The sequence below is a fragment of the Protomyctophum parallelum genome (genome assembly GCF_964188405.1).
Source record: "Protomyctophum parallelum genome assembly, chromosome: 1".
In the NCBI taxonomy this organism is placed as follows: domain Eukaryota; kingdom Metazoa; phylum Chordata; class Actinopteri; order Myctophiformes; family Myctophidae; genus Protomyctophum; species Protomyctophum parallelum.
This window is the reverse complement of record NC_139697.1, coordinates 26,821,092-26,837,564: the sequence shown is the minus strand read 5'-3', so window position 1 is coordinate 26,837,564 and position 16,473 is coordinate 26,821,092. Positions and strand designations below refer to the sequence as shown.

General features: G+C 41.0%; 3 protein-coding genes across 3 annotated transcripts in view; 2 read left to right on the top strand and 1 right to left on the bottom strand.

Moving 5' to 3' along the window:
- Nucleotides 1–1,154: 1,154 nt before the first annotated feature.
- Nucleotides 1,155–4,472, top strand: cUnh6orf47 (chromosome Un C6orf47 homolog; the record flags this gene model as incomplete). Its single annotated transcript, XM_083781462.1, has 2 exons — nt 1,155–2,119; nt 3,129–4,472. One exon carries the CDS (start codon nt 1,155–1,157, stop codon nt 2,103–2,105), a length of 951 nt encoding a protein of 316 aa, XP_083637588.1. The 3' UTR covers nt 2,106–2,119; nt 3,129–4,472.
- A 504-nt stretch (nt 4,473–4,976) lies between these two features.
- On the bottom strand, nt 4,977–8,824 carry ppp1r11 (protein phosphatase 1, regulatory (inhibitor) subunit 11). The gene is made up of 3 exons (XM_083781472.1): nt 8,481–8,824; nt 7,711–7,819; nt 4,977–6,805 (listed from the first exon to the last, which is right to left on the bottom strand). The coding sequence occupies exons 1-3, from the start codon at nt 8,556–8,558 to the stop codon at nt 6,615–6,617; spliced, it is 378 nt and encodes a 125-aa protein (XP_083637598.1). The 5' UTR covers nt 8,559–8,824; the 3' UTR covers nt 4,977–6,614.
- A 71-nt stretch (nt 8,825–8,895) lies between these two features.
- The window catches only part of vars2 (valyl-tRNA synthetase 2, mitochondrial), a 31,473-nt gene continuing 23,895 nt past the window's right edge, over nt 8,896–16,473 (top strand). Inside the window, exons 1-11 of the mRNA XM_083768923.1 lie at nt 8,896–8,947; nt 10,654–10,919; nt 11,962–12,043; nt 12,407–12,507; nt 12,982–13,103; nt 13,832–13,898; nt 14,065–14,162; nt 14,276–14,357; nt 14,950–15,069; nt 15,645–15,753; nt 16,236–16,324. Coding sequence (XP_083625049.1) covers nt 10,746–10,919; nt 11,962–12,043; nt 12,407–12,507; nt 12,982–13,103; nt 13,832–13,898; nt 14,065–14,162; nt 14,276–14,357; nt 14,950–15,069; nt 15,645–15,753; nt 16,236–16,324 — 1,044 coding nt within the window. The 5' untranslated portion in view covers nt 8,896–8,947; nt 10,654–10,745. The remainder of the gene's footprint in view (nt 8,948–10,653; nt 10,920–11,961; nt 12,044–12,406; nt 12,508–12,981; nt 13,104–13,831; nt 13,899–14,064; nt 14,163–14,275; nt 14,358–14,949; nt 15,070–15,644; nt 15,754–16,235; nt 16,325–16,473) is intronic.

Below are 16,473 nucleotides of genomic sequence, written 5' to 3'. Positions count from 1 at the left end.
CTTTTGCTTTCTTTTTGTCAACGTGGCCGACGATATATGTTTGCACATGTATGGGAAAGAAGACGCGGAATGGCATTTTAGAGACGCGATACTTGTATCAGAAGTTGGTGGACATTACTAGGTGTTGGACATTATTTAGACGCTTATCATCTACGTTTGGCTAGCAAGGATCACTGTTGGCCTAAGCCTTAAGGTAAGATAACCATACTTTGGCTACTTGTACATTTTTAGACAAAGAAACGTCCATGTTAATTGGCAAGAAAATACCTAAACGTATTATCTTTCTGAAACTTTACAGAATAAATGAAGTATATAACGTACGTACATGTGTTAAAGTAGCCTAGGGCTAGTTGGTGCTCGCTAACGCTAGCTGTTTAACTGACCATACAAATAGTAATAGCTGTTATCTCCCACTATCTGGACGATGGAAATTGCATGATTATGAGGAAATAGATACAAATGCTGTTTTTGTTTTTCCTTGTCAGGTACGAGGAGGGACATTCGGGAAAAACTCGTTCTGGAACGGGTTATCGAGGCGCTCCAAATGGGAAAACACTACTTTCTCATTTTTCTATGGATAACTTTAAACTAGCTAGCTGTATTTTGGCACCCAAACCTAAAGTTGTGGCTATAGTAGTGACAGTCCATTGTTTAACTCTCTAAAATGTTTTCATGGATTTTCTTGAACTGATCCCATATGGGACATAAGATTTAGATTATTCCACGGAGAGGCATGTAGACCTGCTAGACATTTAGGGCGTTGGTATTTTATTTTTGTAAGGGCAGTTAGGGCACGTACCTGACTTTGTTAAGTTGGAACTGTAGTGTAAACACACACACACACACACACACACACACACACACACACACACACACACACACACACACACACACACACACACACACACACACACACACACACACCCAGAGGTGTGTCTGTACCTGGACTGTGGAACTATTCCCTTAAAGCATTGCCATCTTAAAACTGAAGTCATTGCAAGCTCCTCATGTTTTTTTAACTCTAAAGTCAATTGCAAGCAGATTTGCAATTTGCAACAGTCTATAGTACTGCTCACTCACACCAACATATGTAATTACACATATGTAGATTTTGTACAGACAGAAATAAGCTAAACAAGACCACATCATAAAAAATGTCAGCTGTAGTAGGTAAAGTGTGGGGATGGGTGCGCCCGGCTCTCTCATTCCGCTCCTGGTCGGGTAGCAGCAGTGCCCCTGTAGATACTGTGACAGATGGCCAAAAAACAGGTGGCCCCTGGGGCTTCAGGGTGTTACCATCCTGGGTTTGGGGCGGGCACAAAAGTGACCAGAGTAGTGACCAAACAAAACTGGTTGAGGAGTTTTGGGAAGCAGAGGAGAAACTGCAACCCATGGATATCGAAGACCTCTGTGCAGGGAAGGGACATGTGGCTGAGTCGAAAGCAGAATGTGCTCCCAGATGGTGGAATAAGATTCTTCCTTCCTCGTATACTTTCTGGTCGAGCAAAACAGAATCCCACGGGCTGAGGCAAAGGAACTGCGCCAGTTGGAACCAAACCACCTGGGACACTGAAAACGAAGGGGACTTTTCAGACTATGGAACCCCGCCACCATCACCCACACCTGGTGGTTCCTCTCCACTGTCGTCTACCTTTCAGATCTTTGCTCAAAGCTGGAAGGGGGACATTTTACCAGAGCACTACGAGATCTGCTTCAACCTACTCCGTCACATGTTTGACCTGGTCGTGGTGGGGTTCCTGTGGACCGTATCGCCGCCCTCTAAGCTCATTCTGGAGGTTTTGGGGGTCCAAGGAGCCATGAGGCTGTGGTTGCACGGGATGGCCATGTTTTTTGTGTCCACCGTCGGGATGGCAGGGTTGCTGTGGTTGATCCAGGAGTATCTCCCACTGGTTGCTCTGATCTACGGCATCATACAGATGTTGGTCATCTCTGTCAGTGTCCGACAGAGTGTGATTCTGGGAGGGGAGGAGGATGAGGTGGAGGGAAAAGAGGATGAGGCCCTGGAAGGGGGAGAAATTAAAGATAATGGGGAACAAAGAGAAGAAGCACATGTCCAGAGCGGACAAGATTATGCCCTGAATTAAAGCTGGAATTTAGGGTAAGTTGATGTCATGCAAAAAGCCAATACAATGCCCTTGTTTGTGCCACTTGTTTTATGAATGATGTAACCCTAAGCCTAACCCTAACCTTTTTTGGAATTATTGAGAGGTCTGAATATTGGGCAGACTCCCATTTCACAGCAAGTGAACAAGAATGTGGACTGATCACTGTTGTCCTGGTTTAGAGAGAGGATAAGAACTAATTGTAAGAATCACATTCCTATAGCTCTCTGTGTGCAGAACAAGCCAGTGAGCACAGCATGAGCTCGGTGTTTAGTTTAGCTACCAGAGATAAAGAAGTTGAACTGTGACATTCTCCAAGTGGTGTGTGACTCAGTGACTGTGAAAACAACTTCCACTGGCAAAGCTTATAACACATCTTCTGTGCTGAATTTAATCATATTTGATGCATGCTAGTAAGAGTGTGTAGAATCAATTATGAACTGGCTTTCAGATTAAATTCTCATCACATGCAAAATGTAAAAAAAATTTTTTGACCACTGCTGCTTTTCTTTCTGCTATTGCCATGGAAGTAATGCAAAAATAAAAGCTCTAGAATGCAGTGTATATTGTATTTTGAAATGTTTGGTGCTTTTGTTTCTGTTTCCATAGGCAGCTTAACTCATTTTGGGCGGGAACGCCTGGTGTTTTAAGCATTATGTTACACTTTAGCTATTGACAAATAGCAGATTTACAAGCTCATAGCGCAGCACCGAGTGCAGCGCTACGAGCTTGTAGGTCTGCTATTTTTGAAAATGTGGCACAAATTTGGAATATATATTTTTTCAGAGCGAACGTTTTTAACTCAAACGTTTGCTTCTGGGTGGGTCCCTGGAACAACATATTTTCAGATGGGGGTCCACGGCCAAATACAGATAATTCTGGGGGTCCTTGACATGAAAAAGGTTTAACGCCACTGACATAGGAACATGTTTTTTTCAGAAAACTGTCTGAAGACATTTGTAGAATCGTCCTCAGGTCTAATTAAGGATGTTTCTGTTTCCACAGGCAGCCTAATTTACTTGCTGGTCTAGTCTGGCCTGGATTGCCTGCAGAACGTTTGTGCTGAAAACAACCCAGAGCCTTCAATGCAATGAAGATCCAAGTTGGATCAAACCACAAGTTGGATCAAACCTAGGGCTGCAGGACTGACTTACAATGGAGATTAGCCATTGCATTGCACATTCACTAATACAATGCACATTCACTATACACTTAAGTAATAGGCTACTTATTGTTCTTAATGTTCAACACTATTGTTCTGCCTTTTGAAAACGTTCTTTACTGTATTGACCTGTATAAAAGGCATTTGATTTTTTTAAATTCTAAAAACAGTATATTCATCACATATCAAGGCATAGAGAACTTGGCAACACCAATGTCGCTTGTGTTTGATGTTTGTTAGTTTGGATAGTTTGAATATCCACTCTGAATACCAGCATATTTGGACTTATTTTTGCCTTGCGTCATTTTCTGTACCAGCATGTTAAGTATATAGCCTGTTGTCTTTTCCACAATGATACATTTTCCACTGTCTTGCTAATGTATATTGTGTGTAAATGTGACACATTTCTGCCTTATTATATCATATTCCGGTCACATTTGCAGAGACACAAATTAGTAGACCATAAATGTTTGCCTAACTATGATTAATGATTGGTCTCATAGCCCAGTAGCACGTTTTGCACACGATACATTTCATTTCAACCTCATGATGCCGAGCATAACAAGATGCGTGTTTCCAGGCTCCGCAGCATGTACAACTTATGTCTTTATAGACATTGTGCTTTTGAATTTCCTTACCTGCATCAGATATATTTTTAGAAATGTCAAAAGTAGGCAATTGTAAGTATTTTTTATAAGGCTATCACAACGGCACAAACATATTGATAATAGGTCGTGAAGAACTGTTACAATATTATCTATCTTTTATGCTCGTGTTGAGCTTTAATACCGCTTGGTCTTACTGGCGATAACCTCTTTTAAAGAAAGCTATTTTTGTAATGAGTTACCATTACTCTAATAAGTGCTGGATCACTGTAGCAAACTGCTGGATCTGAGTCTTAAAATGAGCCTTTCAATGCAGTTAGATGGATGACCACCACAGCACCACTAGTCCACTACATCAATGGTTTATTTCTGCACAGGTGAAGAGAGTATATGGCAGCTGGGAAAGGAGGCAAGGAGCCCAGATCTGAAACTGTCAATGTATTTAAAGGCTGTTGTGAACCCTTCACTGACTGTACACTGAGCTGAAAATAGTTCCACTAGGAAAATAAAGCGCTGTGGCATTTGTTTTTCTGTAATGTATTACTATTTGTCAAAATTATACATAAAAACCTACTTGCTGTTGTTTTTATGGTACATCTATTTATAAACCACACATTTTGTGCTACACAACAACAAATGGTATGCAAATGGCCTGTGACCTTTGATGGAAACGTCACCTGCTCTTTCCTTCCATTTGTCATTCAAAGGGCAGATGCATGTGGCAGGAGATGTTTTGAGTAGCAAGACACTATTACTAAGAATAAACTTACTGCCAGCCAGGGCTCCTAATGTAGCCATTTAACTTTAATATTATATATATAATATTAGGCATTTGGTGAAAATGGTCAATTCTTTAGCTATTTGACATGCAATGAAGGGTTGTCTGTCAAATTAAGAGGTTACGTCCATCATGGCCACATCTTGGCCTTCTGGTAATGCTAGGTAGTCCTACTTCTGCTTGGGATGTGGTTTACGAGAGTGGATTTGACTTGATTATAGATGTGATCGAGGTGCCAATGTAGTTTTTTACATTCTTTAACAGTTCACAATACCCTTCCACCTAGTTCTTGCAAGTCACAAGACTGATCACAGTTCAAAAGTTTTATTCACATTAAATCTTCTCTCATATGCTTTTTAGTATATACAGAAAGGTGCATTACCAGTACAAGAACAATGTACATATGTAACGTGTTGATGTTGTAAAAAAGAAACTGGTGGCATGTGAATGGACTCTTCTGTAATCCACAGCGCTGTTATAGTATACACGAGTTGGTGCTATTTCAAAGGATGACACTGTATACCGAGTGATATTTGGTCATGAGACACTCACAAATACAAAGCCTGAACCAGCAAATCATGCACCTTCAACTTCTATAGTGAATGCCGTAGTTTGTCAGTTACATATGTACAACGAAGGAATGTACTGAACACCAAAGAGCGATGTTTATTTATTCATCTCACCTCCCACTTGTATTGAGTCTGCAGAGCACAGCACTAAAAGCACAATACCCATGGGCTTTGAGTACGATAGAAAGCCTTAGTCTTGATTTCATTGCAGCTTTTCATAACTGACATGCAGCCGATTTTAATACTTTAGGTGCATTATCTGTAGAAGTGAAGTAAATTAATACACTAACAAAATGATTGTTGATTCTCTTACACGTGTTGACTCTTTTCTTTCCGTATACTCATCCAGCCGATATATGGAAACAAAAAATGTCTAGATGAGAATACGATTTCTATTATGATTTAAGTTCCAGAAAAGAAAGTGGTCAATATATGATGGCCATAATTTCCTCGACAGAATCTGCGATTTGCATTTAGAACCTTCTACGATTGTCTAGGATGGTGGATTTGGTGTTTTGTTTTAATAAGAAGTTTTTAATTGATTCATAAATTAAATGTATCAACCTTATAACCTGTTACAAACAAACACATAACTGTCAAAATGAAGTAAGACTAAAGGTGCAGTCATTCTGAAATCGATCAATACGGCAAAGTAATAACAACTAACAATTGGTTAGCATTACGGTTATGCTGAGGCGTTAGGGAGGCCAGAAATATCAGTGCTGCTGACTTTTAGCCCACTGAAACTGATTGGTGACAGGGCTATAATATACCTTGATAAATTCAGACTAGCAGATTATATTTAGGTTCCCAACAGGCTGTGTAGTAATAATATAATTACACTGTAAAGGATAGCATGTGCATGAGCGTGCACGACTGCGTGCATGATCATGCGCTTGCATGAAAAATGCATGTTTGAAATGGTCACCCTATATCGATAAAAAAGGGATGCATGTTATTTATTTTTATACATATAAAATGTATGTTTATAAATTAACATGATAATAAAAACTCAATGCTTACACAAGCATCTTGCAATTGTAATATTACTACACAGATAATAGCCAACTGCATGTCAAGTATTACCAAGTCAAGCATTAAGACAGACAAATAAATACGGTAATCATAAAAAAAAAGAAGTTAAACTGGTGTATTATGTACAATATACTCTGACACATTGCTAAAAGGAAGAAATGTAATATATTGCCAAATAGTGCCTTTTCTGTGCCCTCTCACTGTCCCCAAACCTTTCACAGCTCCTCTTTATCTTTTAGGCCTGCCTCCCAGGACCTCAGTGACGGAATTAAACTAAAGTGAGTGGTGTTTCGTAGTCATGTGTTGAGAAGAGAAATCCATTGACCCGGCTAGCGGTGAATATTAGTGGGCAGTAGATCCTCCAGAGTTTGGGGGCACTGTTGTGCCACCACCTCCCCTGTGTCCAACTCCATGCCCTCCTCTGCTGTGCCCCAAAATGCAGTGTGCACTTCCACAGCCCTCATCGTCATCATCCCCCTCGCTTTCAGAAGAAGACTGCCCGAACTGTTTTGGCTTCTCATAGACACAGCAACCTAGAACAGATATGAAAGGATTAGATTAGATAAGATTACATTTGATTCATTCCACAGTAGGGAAGGAAGTTGTTACAGTTGTTAACTATTGAATGGGATGTCTAGAGGGCATTAGGGTGCCGCAGGGATAAAGTCTAAAGTGTGCCTCCGGCTTGGCCAGGTGCTCCAGCTAACACAATGGTCTATATGCAGCAAACACTTCCTATTTCCTTTACATATATTTGTGATCGTATTGAACTGTATTGTATTGTATTGAACTCATTGTATTATTTTCAGTGCGAGTGAGGTTCTATAAATGTATACTTACTTACTCTATAAATGTATGCAATAGGTTTATTTGGCATAGTGAAAAGGACTCTTAATCTTCCATAGTCTTTAATTTGTTATTCATGATCGGTAGGCTACAACTCCTCTCTGACCAGGAACGTGAGACAGCTGATCCCAACTGCTCTTAGCCCTTTTCCGCTTTTTCATAGCTTTATTATTATTTCACATGGCTTCCAAACGCAGTAAAAACCACCTTCCAAAAACGACAGGACAGTTCATCAACATACCACTGCAGTGCCACACAGTGTACACTACAGCCTCAGCCAAGTTTAACGCCTTTCTCAAGTTTAGTCTGTGGTGTTACAGACTTTCAGTACACATCTGAGTGCTGCGCACGTCATTAACGGTAAACCTCGGCAGTTCGAGTAAACAACGGGTGAAACGGGATGATTCCTCCTCCATTGCAGTCCAGTGTGTTCACTCGTCTCGGTCGGACTGAGGGAGTTTTTCTCTGTGAAGCTGCGGTCTAGAAATGCCTGCAGTAGGCTATCTTCGTTCTACGTCTTCTACAGAACATGGGTGATGTGAACAAAGTATGAACTCTGTCAACTGTTGAGTAGAGTAAGATTAATGCTCACATTTTGAAGACCTCCTTCCCAGGTGTTCATTGTCGACAGTGTCACTGGAAAACTCCACCTTCTTCTCTGTCTTTCTCTTTCTCAGCTTGATTGTGAGGCTACGTCCCTCCTGTGACACAAGGACAGTACAGAGCTGCTGTGAATTTCTCACTTCGTCAGAGATCAGATGATCTGTTGCGCTATACAATGTTGCAACATGCAACGAGGTGTTCAATTTGTGTTTTACTTTCTGTAAATCTGTAATTGTATATGTTCTCTTTTACCTCCTTTATGATGATGATTTCCTGTTCCTGGCTATATAGAAGTGTATATTTGTACGTCTCTAAATGTTATGATGAATTGAACAAGGTTGACCCTCTTGTAAACAGTGCTTTATGGGGTCGTCCACTCACAGTTAACAGTTTTTTTGTATTGAGTTGTGCTTGAAATGTACTGTAGTTCTGCAAACTGTTAATACATACTTCAATCAATTGTGCTCTAAACATTCAAAGTTGAGGTTGAAATGCTTGACAATCAAGGTTGGTCTTTCTTTCTACTAGATTTGAGTACAACATACAAACAGTCAACAACAAAATAACACTCGTCTCAGAAACGTTTATATAAAAGCACACTTGGATTCAGATAGTGTGAACATGCATAGGAAGGTGCGGCCTCATCCTTAATAGCAACAAAACAGCTTAGGCTATTATTCCTTGATTAACAAAAGAAGAAAAGACCGTTGCCGTTTATTATTTGACAGTTTGTGGGACAGACAGACAGTGCATTGTAACCTGTTGGGGCGGCGGCGGCGTGTTGACTTCTACCGTCTCCGTTATCGTCTCACTTGAAGTCCCGGGAACCTCCGCCATCCCTGACGGCTAGGCGGCTAACCTTAGCTGGGTCTGACGGGACTCAGGAGGGCGCTGCCTCGAATCAACAGACAGTCGGCGATGATCGTTACAAATAATGATAATAATGATGATGATTGCTATCCTCGTTTCGTAAAATCACAAATGTGATCAAACACGACGCTTTTTTGTGTGCCGTGAAAAGGTAGGTTTGTTTAATTGTTGCCGTAGGAAGAAGAGATCATAGGAAGAGATGCACGACACACAACTGTTATTTGCTGTTTACGGGGAAGATGATTACGGATGGACCACTTCCGGTCACATCCTGTGTGGTCCGTCAATCAAAGCATACCGTCCATAAACTTGCAGATCCATAATATTAGATAGAGATCCCCGATGGAAACTCTAAGGTAATTGACGATTTCAGCAGCGTAACATACACGGACCCTACAATGAATATGAACGAATAGAAGTTCTTATAACTAAATGTAATGTAAACATGCTAAAGATATCATTGAAATGCTTTTTGGCTCAGATTTTCAAGAGGTTTTAGACGAAAGGTCGTAGCGAGCATGTCTCCACTGAGAGTCTGGGGATAATATTGAATAGTATTAAAGTTTAACTTGTCTATGTGGCATCTTTTATAGTTGCATTACAGTGTTCTGTGCTCACCCGAGTAATCCCATAATAAATCCCATACATTGAACTACTCCAGTCCAAACTATTCTCCCATCATTCATTACTCAGAACCAGTGGTCTGAGTCGAGTTGGTGCAAATCCTTCCCTCAATGTCTTCTATGGGCCGTAATATTCCACTATGTTGTATGTCCAACACCATTTTAATCCTTTCACATTTCCCCTGCATCTCAACCGCACAAATAATTACCATGACTATGAAAGCCAGGGAACTGTCTTTTGTCCATACATATATTTTGTTCATCTCTTCCCTTCGTCTCCTCTCTTTCGTTTTGTCTTTTCACTCTCTCCTTTCTCGTCCTCCATCACAGTTTCAGCATATGCGACTCCCTTTTGTGTGACTGCACAGTTCACCTTTGGCCTTCCCTTAGGCCAACACCTTGGCCTTGACCGTGACGTCAATTATAGAAATGAAATGCAGAGAAAATAAATGGCTCTTACACGTGGCTATTACACCGCCGATCCTGCAAAGTGACATCCCTTGCAGTGTTAGATTAGACACTCTGGTTCTTCTGAAACCCAATCCTCGTTCACACTTCTCCTTTCCACACCTTCCACATCTTACTCCTCTGCACACAGACGCAACATGGTCGTAATCTCTTGGCAACAAAGATAGAACATACATAGGCCCTCTTTGATAAGGCCTGACTCTACACATCACTCCCCCCCCACCCCCCCCCCACCCCATTTTCCCTCACTGTATATTGTATCTTTTCCCTTTTTTGCTTCCCATATGATGAATTTAGCTACATAGAAATGTCTATTTGTATGTCTCTAAATGTTTGTATGTCTTTAAATGTTTTGATGAATTGAACAATGTGGACCCTGTTGTAAACAAGTGTAATGCTTAATTGGGTCGTCCACTCACAGTTGACAGTCTTTGTATTGAGTTTGTGCTTAAAATGTACTGTAAATTCTACAAACTGTTAATAAATATTTCAATCAATCAATCACATAATCCACATATATCCGCTCTGGTAGTTCTCTTTCAAATGTCAGACCATTATGTCTGACATGGTGTCTTCCCTCTTGCCCTTCTCTGTATCTTGACATTCTTCTTGCCTGCCCTTGTGAGGCAAGAAGAATGTCAAGATCAAGTCAAGGTCTACTTGATTGTCAATGGCTCACCACTTAATAACCCTCTCCTCCTAGATCCTCCTTCTCCAAGATGGAACATCCCACAACTCTACAATATTAATAGATGTGTGTGATTGCTCATGATCGCTACATTAAATGATCACAAACGTGCTTCTAGAAAGTAGAAACCCTCACTGACTTAACTTCCCATCTCTCTATAAATTGCCCACCTTGTGCGGATCTGAAAACACAGTCAGCTTTTATCTCTGCTCTCGTCCCTACCACATTTCTCCCTGCTCACATTCTGAATTAATCACTTCTTCCTTCCTATTTCTATCCACAGATATTCTCATGTCCTCCTCCTCATCTTCATCAAAATAATTTTCCCCTGCTGACGCTATTTCAAACAAACGTCACCGTCTCCTGGTGTGGAGAATGTGGAGGACCATGTGCCCCTTCTCTGTGAGGTCCACAGAGAGGAGATCATCCCTATGGAGACTGTGTTCCTCTCCCTCTTCGTCTCAAACACGCCAGCCTCTTCGGACTCAGGCGGAGAAGCTGAAACGGAAACGAGAGAAAGAGATGGCCATATTGACAAATCAACACAAAGTACGTTTTCCTCATGCGATCACTCTCTGTACATTTTGGGTCTAGATTAGGCATGTAGCGATATATCGTATATCGAAATATGTCTATATAAACTGACAATCTAAACCGATTCAATTAAAAACATGTATCGTGAATTCGTGATACTTACCGGTATGTTGAAAAACAGGATTTGTGGAAAAGTTTGTCGTCATTTGCTACAGTATTGAAAACAAACAGTATTGTAAAAGAAAAATAAGACGATACTGGATTTGTGTAAGAGAAAATATGTTTTGGTCATTTGTCTGGAAAATTGATTTGTGTTAAAAAAAAATCGTATCGTGAACCTAACATCGTGATTCGAATCGTATTGTTACATAACTAGTCTGGATTCATTAAATAAGTACCGGTAGGTCAGGAGTGGCTTATTGTTGGTATCAATAAGCCACAGAGATGGAGTCTGTCCCCGTTACAATGCGCTATAGACCTCTGGGAGATGGAGTCTGTCCCAGTTACAATGCGCTAGACCCCTGGGAGATGGAGTCTATCCCCGTTACAATACGCTATAGACCTCTGGGAGATGGAGTCTGTCCCAGTTACAATGCGCTAGACCCCTGGGAGATGGAGTCTGTGCCCGCGTTACAATGCGCTATAGACCCCTGGGAGATGGATGTTGAGGTGGAGCGCCACACCTACCATCAGCTCCCAGTATTTACCACACGACTTGTTGCACCCGAGCAATGCTACTCATACGAAGTGCCCGGGAGGATGGAAACTATGAACTTGTGGTCCAAAGGCGAGAGCTCTACCGACTGAGCTACCCGCCCGGACACAAATTGATTGATAGAATACTTTATTAACCGAAGAGCACAGAGGTAGTTCCATACAAAAGGATGCTAAATGGATAAACCCTAGCCCCTTTCGGGACTCTTGTTTACGTCTATGGATCCATCGGGGTCCTGTGTATTCAAATTAATTCAATTTATCGATAAAGAAGAGTATTATTTTTTATTTTGCACTGCTGTTTTCATACAGCATATACATTTTTGGTCGGTCTCCTTTACAGAGTGCTGAAGATCATGGAATAAAATGGAGTGAGAAAGAGAGGCTTGCATACACTGTTCCAACAGCTCCTGGGGCAAAGAAAGGTAATAAAGCACTAATTTAATCTGCTATTATCACAGAATGCTGGACCGTGGACATAATAGTCAAGGCTTTGCCTCACTTAGCTCATGTGTATGCTTGTATGTACTTATCAATGTCATCGTTTGATTTAATTGTTGCCTCTCTGTTCTGTAGTACACAGGTCTTTGCTTAATGCTTTCCCTGTCTATGGCATTCCATGTACTGTATGTACATGGAAGGGCAGGGGGGATCCAAGAACAGAGCCATACTGCCAAACATAATGCATACTTGCAAATTGCAATTAAATTACTGTGTTAAAATGCAATTAATATGTTTTATTTTGATGAGAAGTTGTCCTGACGGAAGTATCTGTGCATCTCTGGCAGACACAACGGGGCCTTTCCCGTCATCCTACAGTCCAGAGTATGTTGAGTCCAGCTGGTATCAGTGGTGGGAGAAGGAGGGGTTCTTCAGCCCAGAAATCCATGTAAGAAACAAGAGCATGTTCCTTGAATACTGTTCATTCAATGAGTTTTCACTGCAATAGTTTTATCACAGTGCAAAAGAGGAACTAACCAGGTGCTCAACGGAGATAGCAAAACATGATAATGATAAAAAAAGGTGCTCACACAGATCAAAAACGGGATCAAGACATAGATAAAAAGAGAGGATCCGGACACTCAAAGTTAAAAATGAGAAACGCCTTTATTCAATTAAAAAGGCAACTTCCAACATGTTTCGACCAACAAGGTCTTCATCAGGGCAAGAATGAAGGGCAACACCAAACATTATATAGCAACAGGAAACGCAGCTTTGCAATGAGATAATTAGCATTTGTATCAGTTTTATCACAGTGTTGATAATACCACAGTTTTATTTTTGTCTTCAATAAATGTCATTGCAAATTACTACCATAGTGTGGCACTGTAAGATGTAATAATAGAACTTTGTACATCTTTAGGACAAGCAAGCACATGCTGTGGACAAATCCTTCACTTTGTGTATTCCTCCACCAAATGTCACTGGAACTCTGCATCTCGGCCACGCCCTGACGGTAGCCATAGAAGACGCCTTGGTTCGATGGTAACTACAGTTTATATGTAATCTCTTCTCCCATTCTGGACGGGAACCCCGTTTGGTGTTATAAGCATTATATTATACTTTAGCTTTTGAAAAATTGCAGATCTACAAGCTTCGAGCTTGTAGGTCTGCTATTTAAAAAAAATCGCGACAATGTGGCGCAAATCTTTGAATATATATTCTTTCAGAGTGAACGTTTTCAACCCAAATCTTTGCTTCTGGGGGGGTCCCTGGAACAACATATTTTCAGATGGGGGTCGGAGGCCAATCACATATAATTCTGGGGGTCCTTGACATTAAATAGTTTGAGAACCACTGATATAGAAACATAAGGGTTTTCAGAAAACATTTAGTAGAATCGAGGTCTAAATGGGTTTAATTGGCTTGAGGTGAATGCGTGGGTGAAATATGAAACGTGGTCCAGAAATGACTGAGATCAGGCAAACCTTTCAACAAGCAGGTGGGTAATAATAATAATAATGAATTGCATTTTTATAGCGCTTTTCCAAGTGCTCAAAGCGCTTTACAATGGTTCATTCATTCATACATTGGGAGGTGAAGCGGCGAACAGTCGACGCCAGCGTCCTCACTTCCCACATTCACACACCAATGGTGGCAAGCTTACACCAACCGACTCATTGGAGGCAATGTAGGGTTCAGTGTCTTGCCCAAGGACACTTCGACATGTGGACAGGAGGGTAACAAATTATTGTCTATTTTACTCTTGTTAGGAGGAGAATGCAAGGTCACAGAGTGCTCTGGGTACCTGGTTGTGACCACGCAGGAATCGCTACACAGGTACCGGGTCTATTATTCACACTGAATTGGTTTTCAATCCTATAATAGAAATACTTAACAAAACAATGTTTGTCAACTGAAATTTCCGTAATAAAAATGTGGCATGCGTGCATGCGTGCGTGCATGTGTGTGTGTGTGTGTGTGTGCGTGTGTGTGTTTCTATCAGACTGTGGTAGAGAGGAGGTTACTCAGGGAGCAAGGGAAGCGGAGACGAGATCTCAGCAGGGCTGACTTCTTACAGGAGGTGTGGAAATGGAAGAATGAGTGAGTACAGTATGCTTTCGTCACACCGCTGGTTCTGTTCTGTGTCATACAGTATCTGTGGTACGCTACGGACACTCTCTTATGGGGCTTTGCACCTGTGTGTGTGTTTGCAGGAAAGGAGGCGAGATCTATTACCAGCTGAGAAAGCTTGGTTCTTCTCTGGACTGGAGCAGAGCCTGCTTCACTATGGACTCAGTGAGTCAGCAGTCGTACACTACAACACTAGTAGAACCATTTTCGACTCCAGTGTAATCTTTACTTTATTCGTTTATGTAGTCAGGACAGTGTATATTGATGAACATTACATTAAAAATGCGGTGTAAATATAACAGATTTAGCAAAACATGCTAATTTCCATATGCAGTCCCCAGACATCAAACAATACAAACAGGACTGACATACAGGACATAGCATACAAATACTTAGTACATTTCAAACGTAATAAGAATATTAAAAAAAAAGATTAAACTATTATACATAATGGAGAAACTAACTTATGCATTGAGACTACAAGAGGAATTATTCATTGAAAAATGGGAGAAATGGACTGCATATAGAAATCAACAGAACGACACAGATGTTAATGATGGACATTCATAAATGGACTGGAAAACGTTGTTTATTAATGATATATTTGAACCCTTGCACTGTGATTGTCATTTTGTGTTTACCTGCAAATAAAAATTAAGTTAAAAAAACCCCATATATAATATATTTATTGTTTGTCAATTTAATCAATCAGGAAGGCGTGTGGTGTTGGTGATGGTGTTGTTTTGGTGTGTTTCAGGGATTCAGCAGCGCTGTGACTGAGGCCTTTGTGAGGCTGAGTGACTCTGGCCTGATCTACCGCTCGGAGGGGCTGGTCAACTGGAGCTGTGCTCTGGAGTCTGCCATTTCTGACATAGAGGTGGCACATTCTTTTAGCTTTCATTAGTTTGTGTATGGCTCTTAACCTGCAGACGATTCTACAAATGTCTTCTAATTCCTGACAGTTTTCTGAAAAACCTATGTTTCCATGTCGGTGGTTCTCAAACTATACTTCATGTCCAGGAGCCCCAGGTGATATGCATTTGGCCGCCGACCCCCATCTGCGAATATGTTGTTCCAGGGACCCCCCAGAAGCAAAGATTTGAGTTAAAGATATTCAAAGATTTGCGCCACATTTTCACGATTTTTCAAAAATAGCAGATCTACAAGCTTGTAGATCTGCTATTTTTCAATAGCTAAAGTATAACATAATGCTTAAAACACCAAAAGGGGTTCCCACTTCCCGCCCTGAATGGTTTATGCAGGGACTTACGCAGCTCAAGATTTTTGGCGGTCTTTGTTTTTTCGTTCATCTTGAATATGTAAAAAAATAAAATAGAATCGTCCAGAGTGCAGTCTGTGTTTAAAGTCCTATGCAGGAATATTGTGCATTTTTCTTGTTCCGTCTACTTTGCTGTAGCGAAGTCATTTTAAAGTTGCCATTTTGATTTTTAGGTTGAGTCAAAGGTGCTCTCTGGGAGGACTATGCTGTCTGTTCCTGGTTATGAGAAGAAGATTGAATTTGGATCCATGGTGACCTTTGTGTACCCTATAGAGGGCGGTGGTGAGTCATCCTAACTGGCCTCAATGATTTGATCCATTGTATTTCCAAAACCATGAAATTAAAAAAGAACCCGTGTTTCAATGGATCCATTGTAGTTGTTATTTAGTCACATGATCATATTAATACTTTTCATTGGTTAAATATTCATAAAACACAGACAAAGCAAAAGTGCATTATTGGCTATTTCCCCTAATATGGGGAATGGTGGTTGGGTTTTTGTGCTAATTCGCTTATTTCCATCGAAATAAGTAGTAAAGTGTGCCGATTGATTTTTGAGCGATGGAAATAAGCGAATTAGCACAACACCCATTCAATTCAATGCAATTAATTCATTAAGGGCTTATATTAGGGGAAATAGCCAATAATGCGCTTTTGCACAAAATGACACCTGGACCTCTTTGATGGGGACATAACAACTACAAATAAAGGTAAGAAAGCCTTCTAGCATGGAATTCTCCTTTAAACCTGGTGTTTGTTGTCAGGTGGAGAGGTGGCCGTGTCAACCACCCGCCCAGAGACCATGCTGGGAGACGTGGCCATCGCTGTGCATCCAGACGATCCTCGATACCAGGCTCGTACAAATACAACAACACCGCTTGCGTTCATGTTTTTTGGACACACTTGAGTTGCGCTTGGAATCATAATGTCCTGTATCAGTGGTTCCCAAAGTGGGGTCCGGGAACCCCCAGGGGTCCTTGTGGGAGTTCCAGGGTTGTCCCC